General features: G+C 48.8%; 1 protein-coding gene across 1 annotated transcript in view; it reads left to right on the top strand.

Annotated features, from left to right (window-relative positions):
• The window catches only part of PLXND1 (plexin D1), a 120079-nt gene that overhangs the window by 98784 nt on the left and 7233 nt on the right, over nucleotides 1–14062 (top strand). The window contains exons 26-33 of the mRNA XM_014605516.3: nucleotides 796–942; nucleotides 3187–3343; nucleotides 4669–4772; nucleotides 6135–6198; nucleotides 9070–9104; nucleotides 11050–11154; nucleotides 11941–12104; nucleotides 13760–13907. Of these exons, the coding sequence (XP_014461002.2) occupies nucleotides 796–942; nucleotides 3187–3343; nucleotides 4669–4772; nucleotides 6135–6198; nucleotides 9070–9104; nucleotides 11050–11154; nucleotides 11941–12104; nucleotides 13760–13907 (924 nt within the window). The remainder of the gene's footprint in view (nucleotides 1–795; nucleotides 943–3186; nucleotides 3344–4668; nucleotides 4773–6134; nucleotides 6199–9069; nucleotides 9105–11049; nucleotides 11155–11940; nucleotides 12105–13759; nucleotides 13908–14062) is intronic.

The following is a 14062-nucleotide window of genomic DNA, read 5'->3' as shown; positions in this document are numbered from 1 at the left end:
TGTGTGAGGCTGTGTGTGTGTCTGCTTCAGAAAAAAATATAAATGTGTAATAGTTTGCACTTGTCTCATTTGAAGAAAATTGCACATGAACATTAGGCAGGACGGGATGTTCTCCAGTACTGAAAAGTCTCTTAAGAAAATACATTATGTTTCTAATGCATCCTCTGGAATGGATGTATTGCATATGAGTAGATCAGAAAAGCTGGAATAAATACATTGAGGTGAGCTGTATAGAGGATGGCCCTTATTGTTGTTGATGAGTCGGGGCCTCATTGTGGCTGGCTTTGCATAGCCTCATAATGAACCGTACCCCAGAGGGGATATAGTCATGCCGAATGTAGTATGCAATTCACTACCTTTTACCTAAGACTGCAATCTGGTTCTGACCCAAAAGGCAGGGTCTTGCCCATCCATGGTAACCTTGTTCAGCAGTTGTATGGGTCAGCCTGATTTAAGCAATCACATTTTGCCTCCCTAAAATTCCAGCTCTGACTTTACGTGGGTATGATACCCTTTCCCACTTCCTGTCCTAACTGTTGTATACTATTGTTGTGCATTGTCAGGGCTTGACCCTGAGAAGTACCAAGCAGTTTCTATGAGATGATGAATGCCTTCAGCTCCCAAGACATTTGGTGGGAGCTGAGAGCACTGAGTACTTCCCACAGGTTTCTCAGCACCAGGTCTGAATCAGTCCCATACTCACACTGTAAATGGTCAGTATTATGGTGCACAGAATCATGCAGTCTGAAGGATTTTCCAGCACTTATTTATTTACTTTATTTCCTTTCCCTCCAGGAGACAGTTGGGGAGCCCTTTTTCCTCTTGATCTGTGCTATCAAACAGCAAATCAACAAGGGCTCCATTGATGCCATCACTGGAAAAGCCAGATATACCCTCAATGAAGAATGGCTCCTGAGAGAGAACATTGAGGCGAAGCCAAGGGTAAATGAGTCTTGCATACCTCAGTGAATCCAAGTGATACTATATCTGGATTCTGCAAGTATCTCACTACTATTTAAAAATCAGTTTGCCATTGCAGTCTGCAGACGTTAATGTATTAAAGTGAAGATGTGCATCTGCACTCACAAAACGTGTGTGTAAGTGTGCACCTAGCAATCAGATCAGACAGTTGTGCACAGGAAGGATTTGCCATCTGCATACAGTTACCCACTTTGAATGTGTAATTGTAATAATTTGTCCCAGGTAAACATACAGCTGTGCAGGTGCTGTGTATAGGCAGTGGTATATCTCACTTTATAATGACTTAGAAAAAAGAGACAAGAGAGGTATCCAGTCTGTCTCTTGGGTGGCTCAGACAAGCGGGGGGTGACAAATAGATATGCAGACTGCTTGTCAACAATGAGAAGGTTCAAAAACAATAATCTGCAGGTTCGCTGCCAGTGAGAAGTTGCCAGCTGTAAAGCTGGAGGCCTGGTGTAAAGGCTTGTTAGAGAAATTGTGCTGAAAAGTGATCTTACAAACTGCCTTCCCCAGGTAATAGGATATAAAAAATACCTACTTGAAGGGACTTTGTTAATGTCAGTTCCTGACAGAGCATGCAGCAGACAGACCTTTCCAGAGCCTGGCCAAATTCTGGTTTTAATTAAGCTAGAATAAATCTAGAGCAACCCCACGAAAAACAATGGGGCTCCTCCAGATGTGCACCACTGTAACAGAAAGCCAGATCGGGCCTTCTATCCTGAGCTGCGTCTCCGCAGATTCCTGTAACCAATTGACCTGTAATTTACTGCACAGGCTGAGGGGGGTTAGCAGCAGGACACTAGGTATTAACTTTCTCAGCAGAGATGGTAACTTCCTATGTCTGAGCAGGGGAAGTTTTGCTGACCCTTTACATGCCAGTAACAGGAATAAAAACTAAGTGTAAGTTATGCAGCTGGGAGGAGGGTGACACCAGGAGTCGTTCAGACTCATTGTCAACCCTTCCCCCTGCCAGGCTGCTGGTAACTGAAGTACTGCTTTAAAAGCCATCTGCACATTACACTTTAGAAGAAAAACAAGATTTCATTAAATGTTAAAGGAAAATGTGATGCTATCTGTGCACTTATACCCTGTTCATCACCCTGCACACTGGAGGAGTCTGCTTCCCAGGGACACTGCAAAGGAGCCCAAGAGCACTGGGCACCTGCTTTGAGCTCCTGTGAAAGCTCAAGGCACAATTCTTGAATGTGCCCCTTATTTCACACCTGCAAACATGATGGCATTCAGATGCTTTCCTGACTGTGCCTGCAAATCAGACAGTTCGACATCTTAATGATATTAATTGCATACATAATCGCACCCATAATTATTTGCATCCAAGCTGTGGGCACAAAATAGGAGCTAAGGCTGAGGTCCTTTCAGACTCATACCCAGGGTGTTGGGGGACAGGCTAGGGTTGTAGTAATTAGAAAGTGGCTTTTGATGAGACTGCCACCTTTCCTGCCCCGTGATTGGCTGATAGGGCTTTGTATTCTGCAGTGTCTGTGCTCGCTGTCGTGACTGTAGTGTGGTCCAATCGCCTGAGTATTCAGGCGGGTTTTACAGCCAGCAGCAATTCCTCCTCCCCACTGTTGCAGCAGGACTCCTATCCAACCCCCAAAGCCAGCTTAGGTGTGTCTGCACTACACTCCATGGCAGTCACACGGGTGTAGATACAGCTCACATCATGCACCTCAGGGCAGTGCATTCCTGGAGTAAGCCAGCACAGTGCCATCGCCTCCCATTTCATGGTGCCTCCTTACCCGAGTACTGAACCTGACCTGGGACCCAAAGTAGCAGAGTGCTTTTGAAACAGAGATTCTGTTCATGCTGTCAGGGAAGGCTGTAGCAGGGAGCACTGACTGCTCCCTTGTCTCTGCAGAGAAGCCAAGGACATAGGCCACAGAGACTGAATTCTCTTGCCTGGTCCTTGCAGGTCAGGGCAAAGGCGCATTAGCTGGGGCAGCATGAGGGAAGCTTGCACTGTTGTTCCCCCTGCTCTCCTGACTGAATAATTGGAGGGAATAAATAGAGGCTTCAGTCTGCAGGGCTGTAAATCAGCACAGGAACTCAGATGGATGCTTTGTTCAGTGTGATCCAGACGCGCAGTGCATGGAACGTGCCAGTGTGAGCTCTCTGACCTCTGCTTCCTTGCTAACCAGCAGACCTGTCCCAGGGCCTCCAGCCTAACCCCGTCTCTCCCCACAGAACCTCAACGTGTCTTTCCAAGGCTGTGGGATGGACTCCCTGAGTGTCCGGGCCATGGACACAGACACCCTGAGTCAAGTCAAGGAGAAGATCCTTGAAGCCTTCTGCAAGAATGTCCCATACTCCCAGTGGCCGAGGGTAGAAGACGTCGACCTGGGTAAGGATCTCTTTCCACTTGAATACACCAGACCCTGTTTTCAGGCTGGAGGAGTTGCTGTATACAGTACAGTGCCCAGTGACACCAAGGAGCAGCTGTCAGCCCTTGGCATCCATATGAGACAGCTGGGTGTAGCACCATTGAGGCAGACCTGGAGGAGACTGCACCTGCTCCTGAGGCAATGTGATTCCCAGGAACAAGCTGTGTGGCCACCTCCTACCTCCTGACACATGGGGTGCTGTCAGCTAAGGTGCGAGGAGTCACTGCTACTTACACATCAAGTAATTGGGACAAAAGCTTAGGAAAGCCAAGGCCCCTTTAACCTGCACCTTATGAAATCCTGTACAGTACTCAACTTATCTGTCCCCTCAGAATATTACCCCTTTGTAGATCCCTTCCTCTCAGTTGCAGCCACTGGTACCCACATACAGATGGGTAACGGACATCACCTTAGAGGTTCAGATGTTTCATTTACCGCCCCAGTGGACCTTCTCTTGTTCCCGAGAGTCAAGAGTTATCTGCACCTTAACCATACCCAGGGCAGAAAGGGAAAGCTGAGAAACAGCTGTGCTCTGTGAGTTGCTCAGCAGCTGGCCTTACCTTGGGCCCTATTCCAAATGACTTGGAAAGGTGACTGTGGCCACTGAGCAAGTGCCTGGAGGAGGGGGAATGACAAGGCCATTGGAAGCCAGTGTCACAGGTAGCCACAAGGGGTGCGCTCCATCCTGGCCAGATGCTGGGTGCTCAGCGCTTGTGTGGTCAACAGGTGGGCAGCTGAGCCGAGGTGGTGCTGGTGCATCTCCAGCTCCTCTGCTAGGCTCTGCTTCTCCCCAAATGGCGGACGTGCACTAGCATTTGAAGCCTAGTACAATGAAGCCCACATGCAGTCATCCCCACTCCCTGCCCACTCTGTGGTACCCCACCTTGAGTGTGGACACGGGGGTCAGGCTGCAGTGCTGGGATTCATGCAGGATGAGGCCTCAGGGGTGTGCACTTGCTATGTCTCCTCATGTGAAGCCCTCTGCCCCTCCTGAACACTATACCACCTAATGTGGGCTCAGCCCCACACACCATTTTGGACCCCAGCTGGGAAGTTGCCCTTGGCACTTCCCTGGTTACTTCCTGCCTCAGGCTTTTGAGCAGCATCTGCCTTGCAGCTGCATGGCAGAGCAAAGCCCTCCTGAGACCTGAAGTTTGAGCCTGAAGCCTGAGTGCTCTGCAGTGAGTGTGGCATCTCCATATTAGAAGCAGTTTGCATCCCCCAGTCCCAGCTGCCTGTGCTCCCCTCCGGCTGGCTTCTCATGCTGTCCTGTCTCTGCATTTAGAATGGTTTGCCTCGAGCACTGACAGCTACATCCTGCGGGACCTGGATGACACGTCCGTGGTAGAGGATGGCAGGAAGAAACTCAACACGCTGGCACATTACAAGGTAAACCAGCAAGCGCTCAGGGAACTTCCCTTCCTTGGAGCGCCTCTGTCCTCCGGGAGGAGCTGCGACTCCCCTTCCAAGGAGGATTAGCAGAAACAAGCAGGAAAGTTGCCATAGTTCCATGAGAGCTTCCGGGGAACAGACATCTGCCCTGGCGAGAAACTCGTTAATATTGCAACACATTGGAGCTAATTAAACGCTCTTCCTGCAAAACAAGTTATGACTGACAACAGAAAAGGCTTCTATTCCCAGTGGCCACCATCCACACTGATAAACATCACACCGCTTCTGATCCCCATTCCTGCAGAAATTGCGGGCAGAGTTGCCCATGAGGGTCCTGAGGGCTGGGCTGGGTGAGGCTGTGGGCGTGCTGAAAAGTTTCCGTCAGACAAGCGAGGTTTCTCCACTCAGGATAGGAGTGCTTTCCTGACCGTTTCCAACATTCAGAATTAAACAAAACCAGAAGGGTTTATTTGCTTGTTCAGTTCCACATTCCCCCGTTGTGCTGGGAACATGCTTCCCATCACAACGTACGTGTGGGTGGAAAACCAGGAATGAAACCAACCGGTTGTATTCGTGCTGTTGTTTGTGTGACAAGAGTGTGGGGGCATCCCAGTCCCAGATGAGGCTTCTGTTGTGCTGGGGTCCCTGCTCTAAACACTTCACAGTCTGACATTAGCTTCATTTTCCCTTTGGAGTAAGGCACGAAGTAAACAAATGGCTTCTAAGAGGTGTGATGCCATCTTCTTTTCAGTTGCATTTTTTTGCTACCTCCTGGGCATGTATCTATCTTAGGGACCTGTCTGGCTCCTGTGCCTGAGCCTATGACCATCTGTAATGCCTTTATCCTCACAATAGCAGTCTGAGGCAGGAAAAAGCTGCTATCCTTGGGAGTAGCTCAGTAAACTTAAGTGATGTGCCCATGGTCACGGAGGCAGCTTGTGGTAGAGCAGGGAACTGAATGGGGAGCCCAGGTCTTAATGCCTGGACTGTTCTTGATGTAAAATGGACAGTGGTCCCTTATCAGAGGCCCTGGCACAAAATACAGTTCTAATCTTGATGACAGCATTCAGATCTCGATGGCACAACTTGATTCCAGTCTGCCCTCCATCCTCTTGGGAGGTCAGAGGAAATGAATGGTGCTTCTCACCCTCTGTTATTAGTTCCTAAGGTCAGGGTTCTTGCTCCCGTGAGCTAGTATTGTCACTTCGACTGCAGCAGCCCAGACGTGACTGCATCATTAGGAGGATGCTGCCCCTCCCATATACACACACATCCGCCCCACAGAGCCGTCTCTCACCTACGAGCCTGACCCTTGTTTAATGGCCTCTGCCTCATCTGGGCCGATCCTTTCCTTTGCAGATCCCTGAAGGTGCCTCCCTGGCAATGAGTTTATCAGATAAGAAGGACTCCATGCTAAGCAGAGGTAAGCAGCTTTCCTCGCACTTTCCCTGGCTGTGATGTCAAGACGTTTGTTTTTAGAGGTGGGAAGTGGGATTCCTGTTGGGGTTCAGGAGCTGTGCCTGTCTGGACCTCTCTCACCTCTGGCTGCACAGTGTGGGGTTAACCCTTTCTGTGCTGTCTGTGGTCCTGTGAGTATCATCGCCCCTGTGGTGGCATCCTCTGAACGTTTTTTCACAGCCGTTCAGGCAGCGGTGACAATCAGCCTGACCTGCCCTCCTGTCTGCCTGGACGGGCGGCTAACACACAGGCCAAGCACCATCAGCCTGGGAGACAGGGCACACATTCTAGCAATGCCTGGCTGCCTTCAGTTTCAGCTGCCTGTTTCTCTTGCTCAGGGCTGCACCATGTGGCAGACTCATGCCTTGTGACCCTCATTGGCAGCCAAGGCCGGAGGCAAAACTCAGTACAATTAAGACTGGGGAAGGGCCCCCCTGCATTTGGCCTCAGGATTCAATTTGTGCTCTCAGCTGTGCCTGGCACAGCACCCACTTCTGAGCCAGCCTGTGACAAAGGAACAGATCACTGCCTCCATCCTCGGGAACCCGCCCAGCCCCACGAGGGCCTCCGTGTTCTTCCAGCTGGCACCGTTCGCCCACTGGGGCCTATGATTAGCCTGATTAGACCATCAGCAAAGAGGCACTCAGCCCTGTGGAAACAACAGACAATCAGCTCTCATACACCCCCTCCTTCCCATTGGGTTCCTTGTTCCCGAGAGGCAGAGCGCCCTGGGTGACATGAACTGGCCACAGGACACTGAAGCTGTAGGACCTCCTGTGATAAAATCTTGCTATGCACATACAGACTGCGCAGCAGCCTCGGGCAGGAGTGACAGCCAGAGAGACAGAAGGACAGAGCAGGGACACTCAGAGCTCTGTTGGTGGCAACCCATGGCTTTCTCTGAACAGCAGCCAAGAGACTGAAAAAACCAGGGGAATCCAAGTCTCTGGGAGAAGTGCCACGGCAGGATTTTGGCAGGGCTGTGTAGAGGAGCCCCAGGTCTGGAAGCTGCCCTGAATCCAGTCATTTGGTTACCAGGCTGGGTGGCATAAGGTCATTGCTGTCAGTGCTGCTGACTAGGCCCACATGTCTTACCTCATACTTGCATGGCTGCCCTTGAGTCAAGAAACTGTCCTGGTTCCAGGTCTCTGCTGGTATTTCACATGAGGCTTGGGGCAGAGGAGCTGTTAGCCAGATGAGTGGTTTCCAATGGGCAGATGGACATTTCAGTGGTTGAGCCATGTGTGAATCCCTTTGACATCCTGACAAGCAGGATGCTTCCAAACTTCTGGTTCCAGCTTTTGAAGGATTTTGCAAGTTGCTTGCAAAAATAAAACCCATTGGTTCTTGTGACCCGCTTTTGCTTCTCCCAGAGGTGTAGAGGACGCCTGCAAGGTGTTTATTGTTGAACAGTGTGGGTGGAGGAGCAAGGAGGGTTAGTCTTAGGAGCTTTTACTTTAGAAATATCTGAATCATCAAGTTTCCTCTCCTCTGTACTGTAGAATGCTTGAGGGAACAGGGTTGTGATTCCCCCAAACTTCAGTGTGAAACTATTTGAATCTTTCACAGAGAATGCTTTTCTCCCAGGTGTTTGCTAGCGAGGTTGTCACTAAACACATGACAGTGAAAACAACACTGAAAAGGAGTCTGAAACCACCTGATTACAGATCCCTTCCTTTCTCATTTAGCCAGGTTCAAACACCTGTGAACCTCCAACTCTTTGTCACTAAAGCCAGGGTAGACAAGAAGTTGACATGAAGAAACAATTAAAGCACCCCTCCACCATCGTTTAGGTCTTCTTCACACTCAGAGATGAAGAAGGACACAGGCCCAGTGTCATTTGCCTCTGCAGAGCACTTTTAAGCTGCAAGAAGGTCACTGCAAAGCTTGGGGCAGGGAGGCAGACTGTATGGGCTAGAGTGGGAAGGACACAGAAGAGTCCAAGCCCTAGCCTTCTCCTGTGAGCTGGGGCTGAGAGTGGCTGAAGCAGGGGGTCTGGCTCAGGGAGAGAGGTCGCTGCAGGCCCCTCCTTGAAGGACATACTCGGAGGCTAAAGGAGGTAGAACCTACAGAGCAAACGAACCCTGGCAGGATGTGTGTCTTGGTGGGTCTCTCCTTGTAGCTACTGACCATTAGCTCAGGCTAGACATCAGGAGGCGCTACTTCACAGTCAGGGCAGCTAGGGTCTGGAACCAACTTCCAAGGGAAGTGGTGCTGGCTTCTACCTTGGGGATCTTCAAAAGGAGGCTAGATAGACACCTTGCCGGGGTCATTTGACCCCTGTGCTCTTTCCTGCCATGGCAGGGGGTTGGACTTGATGATCTGCTCGGGTCCCTTCCTACCCGACCAACTACGAAACTATGAAGCTTCTGAAAGCAGCAGCCCTTGCCTGCAAACAAACAGTTACAACAGCCTTTGGCAGCCTGAACTAGGCAACACAGAGAAATCAGTTCCCTTTCCAAGATGAGGTGATAAGAGGCCGTCTCTGAAATCTGAGTCAGTTTGTAATGAGGTGCAGTCCGGCAACGATTAATGCTGAAGTACAGCCAAAGACAAGCATAATGAGGTCTATTTGAGTGAGCTGAGCTCTGGCCTGGATGCCAGAAACTCCTGGGATCTGATTGTGACTTACACGGTCTTCGGGCATGTCACTCGCCTCAGCTCCCCGTCTGTAAAATGGACACAATTCCCTCGCAGTATTGTCAGGATTAGCCACCCTCCCGTGGTCCCAAAGCACTAAGCACAGCATCTGCTTTTCTCCTCACAAGCCCCTGGGCTTTTCAGTGGCGAATGCTCTAGCAAACTAAAACATTGAGTCTCTTTCTTTTCTTTGCAGTGAAGGATTTGGATACCGAGAAATACTTCCACTTGGTAAGTATCCCATTCCCAGCATGGTCAGGGCTAATGGCTCTCCCACTGTGTGTGGCCCAAGGTGTTTTTCTTAGAGGTCACTTCTGCCATCCCTCCCTCCCTCCTGCATGTCCTCTGTGGGGAGTGTCTGCTTGGATTCAAGACCCTCTCACCAGGAAACTGCCTGACTGACAAGGTACAAATAAAGAAGGGAGAAGGCAGTCACAAATCCCAAGAACAACGTTTCACCAAGCCCTTTCTTGCGGCTGTAAAAATAATTGCTTAATGAGGGGAGTGTGGTGGGAGGGGAGGAGGCTGTGGCTAAGTGGAACTTTTAGTGCACAGTTATGGAATGAACCTCCCTTGCAGCAGTGGATGAACATATAATCAAAGAGCAGAAATGCTGTGTAGTTTATTGTCACAGGCAAGGGTAGGAATGTTTTCCATATGTACAGGACGCTCGAGCAGATGCATTTGTCAACCTGCCAGCATGCTGGCTTGGGATCAGGCCTGCCCAGGGGGGAGGTGGCTGAGACCTTTGTGGTTACTGCATTGTTTGGGTATTGAGATAATAATTGAACACACGTTACTTTTGGCAGAGAGAGGGAGAGCTGAGGTTTTATCTTAATCTTGATCATCATCTCATACATATTTCTACATATTTCACCTTTACAATGGCTGCCAATGCACAGATATGGGGAGGCAGTGGTTATGCTTCAGAAAATTGAATTCACTGCAAAAATATAAACTTGATCCCTGCAAAGTACTCAGTCCCTGGCACAAAGAGGTCCAGCCTGACCATTCTCTCGCTTGATTGTGATTTATTTTAGCAAGAGACAAAGGGCCTAGTTTTCAGCTGGCCTCAATAAGCGTAGCCTCCTTCCCTGCAATGGAGCCACAGCAATTTCTACCCACTGACAATCTGGCCCAAAGTGGGGGTAGGCAGGTTCACATAGCCTTGATTCAAAGCCTTAGACTGATGTCAATTAGAAGTAATTGCACTGAAGTTGATGGTGTAAAACCAACAGGAGGGAGGAATGATATTCAGTGTTATGAATATGTCACTGGTGCCCTCCATTTCAGCTCTTGGCCTCTTGTTATTTTAGCTTATATGACAGAAGAGGAGAAAATCTTCTTTCTTGGTGATGCCAGCACTATGGGGCTGGAGCAGTGTGTGTGATAATGGCTGATGGCTCCCTTCCTTCCATGTTCACTTGCCACTGCCCCTCAGAGGGTCCAAAGGCATGGTTGAGCCCCTACATGGAGAAAGGAATTGACAGTATGCATCTTACAAGGCTGCTGAGATGACAGCAAAGAGCAGTGATTGCCAGTGGCCTATGCTAGCTGCCTTGGAGAAACAGAGCGTTCAGAAAAACAGCATGGTCCAGTGGACTGAGCATGAAGCTAGAAGCCAGAAATGCCTGACTCTGGACTCCAGCTCTGCCACTGAAATTCTCCATGAGCACATCACAGTACCAGTAATACTATTTCCCTGCCCCTCAGAGGGGGTGAGAATTGCTTAGTTAACATTTGCATAGCACTGTAAAGGCACTTTGTGTTGTTAAAAGTTGTAAGGAACAAGGACAGACAAGGTTCTTTGGGTGAATCTGATATATTTTATTAGACTAACTTAAATAGTTGACAAACAATTATTAAGCAAGCTTTCGGGTTCAAAAACTCTTCGTCAGGCTAAGAAAGTTTCTGCAGTTGGTGTGTGCTCTTCCTGGATGGAATGAAAAATAAAGAAGCCAGAGGCTAAGGAACAAGGAGGCATATGGGAATCAGAAAATATTTTTTGCACTTTAGTTGTTTCCCTGCTAACAATCCATACACCCAGCTAAAAGCTATGATAGTGATGAATATTTTAGGCCAAGCATTTCTTTAAATAAGTTTATTTGGTAAGAGCTCTCAGTGCAAGATGCTCCAAAGGCAGGAATCACAAGTATATTTTTTTGCATTGAACTAGGTTCTTCCGAGTGATGAATCGACTGAACATAAGAAGTCTCATAGGCAGAGCCATAGAAAAAAAGTCCTACCAGAGATCTATCTGACCCGGTTGCTTTCTACAAAGGTAAGAGAAACTGGGGTTGTGTGAGTTCCAAGTAATGGGAAGCAGAAGTGCTGTTTGTAATCTGTCCTGATAAGTGAGGTGTTATTTTAAGCAAGATCAAGTTTCTGGCCTGAGTAGAGATGGGTTCTCAAGTGTCCCACACTGTAGAAGAGATGGGAACCTTCTGGTTCTCTGACTTTCTGACCACTTTCAACCAACAGAATTTCCTGCTGAAAACAAGCCGTACCCTCCTGCAGTCTCACCTGACTGTGCACTCCGGGAAGGGGCTCTGACACCTTGGAGAGTCAAAACCCAGCATTCAGATCTGGCCCCCAAGCTTGGGAGTGTTCGATTCAGGAGGAAGAGGAGAATTTGTTTGATCTGGATTCAGATTTGGACTTCCCTGTGCTCTGAGGCTGTTCACATCCAGGGCTTGGCACCCATCCTCAATCTCAGCATGTTTAACTGGAGCACAGATCATAAGAATGGCCAGCAGTTTCCAGTATTCTCTTCTATTTACTGTGCCGAACCATCACAAATGTGTGAGATCCCAGCAGCAGAGAAAGGGAACCTCAATGCCAAAAGACATTAGATCCAAACTAAAGTTAATTATATCACCATGCACAAACAAACCTTTCCCTCTCCACTTCTGCAACTCCTTCCTCCCTGAACTTACTAAGCTGGCAGCTAAGGGCCTCCTACTTGTGAAGAATAAAACCAGTCTTCAGGGAGTTGTAACTTGGTTTCAGTTGTCACTGCTTTCCCCTTCCCTGCTCAGTACTGTGTGTGTGTGTGTTTGTCCCACAGGGCACCCTGCAGAAATTTCTGGATGACTTATTCAAAGCCATTCTCAGCATCCGAGAAGACAAGCCACCTGTGGCCATCAAGTATTTCTTCGACTTCCTGGAAGAGCAAGCAGAGAAAAGGGGAATCACGGACCCTGATACTTTGCACATTTGGAAGACTAACAGGTTTGGAAGAGGAGACTGTTCTTTCCTTTTTTCCAGCTCCCAGAACAAGCAGATTCAAAGCAGGGGGCAGAGACCTGGGTAGCAAACATGGGCCTCTCAGGGTGCTCATTAGGGCAGAGACAGCAAAATGAGGAGGAAACCTAAGGGTAAGACAGGTGTTGCCTCTAGCTTCTGAACCTTTTCGGTCTTACCTCTGCAACCAAGAAGACTAGAAAGCTGCGTGTCACGAAAGCTGTACTGATGTGACTCCCAGAGTTGGCAGTGTGAAGAACTCTAGGTATCATAACACTCACTATAAAGTCACAAGATTTGGCAACACAGGTACAGCCAGCAGATAAGTAGCTGAGGCCCAGAGTGCTGAGGGGAGGGTTGGAGATCATAAAAAGGAGCACAGAGCCTGGTGGGGAGAGAGAGAGAGAACAGGGGATAAACTGGAAGGAGCTCAGATATTTTAACTGGGGAGAAACACAAAAATCAGGAGGTTCAGGAGAATAGAGTGCGTGAACTTGGAGGAGAGGCTCAGCCCACCATCGAAGGAAAGAACAGCTATCCCTGATGTAGCTGCAGGGGGAATAAGCACCCCCAACTTGTGGCAATTAAAAAATGTCTTTTGCCTGGGAAAGTCAGCAGTATGGAAATGCATGCAAATTACCTCTGAGTTAGTATAAGTGCATGCAGGTTTGAGTATTAGATTTTTTTGAGGGGCCAGGACAGACATGTTTGCTAATAAGCTGCAGAACCTTTCACTCTCAGCCACCACATCTAATCTGGGTCCAGTTAGTGGATGGCTGTTCCCATCAGATGCTTGGCCTCTATGTGAGCCAAGTTTGTGGCCTCCCAACAACTTGCTCTGGGCACCCATCTCTGCTCTTATAGACACTGGCAGTAGCAAGCTCAGCAGAAAGGCCCAGGCTCTCCAGAGCTGGAACTGGTCCATCTGGGTGAGGGAAGGACCAATGGGAAGGAAGCTGCCATTGCTGCTGCTTCTTTTGTAACCATTTAATGGGAAGTTGTGTTTTCAGGGCGTTTGTCAGAATTATCGTAAATTCCACATAAAACTTCCAGAAACCCAGGGTAGGAAGACAAGGGAGAAAGTGATTAAAAGGGACAACATGGCAGTTACCATCTGGGCCAGACCCTGGGAGACAGAATAGAGAGGGACAGAGAGAGAGACTTGACCAACCCCTGAAGATCGCAAACTCTTCCAGTCCCATGCCCAACCATAAGAACCAGCATATATTCAGGACAGGGATTATCACCACATGTCAAGGAAATGTGTGGGAGTCCCTCCTGGACCCTGCACAGACAAGCAAATTCATTTATGATGTTATGCACCAGTCGTACCTGGGTCAGGAGGATGCTTACGCCCACACCATGCCTGATCCTCATTCTTCAGCTTAAAAATGAAACCTCCCTTTAGCTGTAAAATACCTGCCTTCCATTTCTAGCTCAGCAGGGTGAGGAAAGCACATAGTTAAAACTGCAATTAAATAAGAAGTCTTGTTATCATCCCCCCCCCCCCACCACACACACACTTTTTATTCATTTTCTTTCCCTGTTGCTTCCCCATCATTGCTTTTTCTAATTCTGTTGTTGTGAGGGAGTGACCTGGAGAAGCCCATTTGACCCGTGTTTCTGATGTCTTCCTTTTGCAGCCTACCTCTGCGATTCTGGGTCAACATTCTGAAGAACCCCCAGTTTGTCTTTGACATCGACAAGACTGACCATATCGACGCCTGCCTCTCCGTCATTGCCCAGGCCTTCATTGATGCCTGTTCTCTTTCTGACTTGCAGCTGGGCAAGGTACAGATTGGCAGAGCCCCTCCCCACCTCCTGCTGAGATAGACCACCCCCTTTCAGCATCAGGAGAGCTGCAGTGGTGCAGCAAGTAAAACTGTCATCATCACTGGATGTTTCATTCACCCCAGTTTCACTTCAGTGACTTCAGCCAAGTGACT

This window comes from Alligator mississippiensis, chromosome 12, assembly GCF_030867095.1.
Source record: "Alligator mississippiensis isolate rAllMis1 chromosome 12, rAllMis1, whole genome shotgun sequence".
Classification (NCBI taxonomy): domain Eukaryota; kingdom Metazoa; phylum Chordata; order Crocodylia; family Alligatoridae; genus Alligator; species Alligator mississippiensis.
Note: the sequence above shows the minus strand (reverse complement) of the source record. Positions and strands in the feature narration are given on the sequence as shown.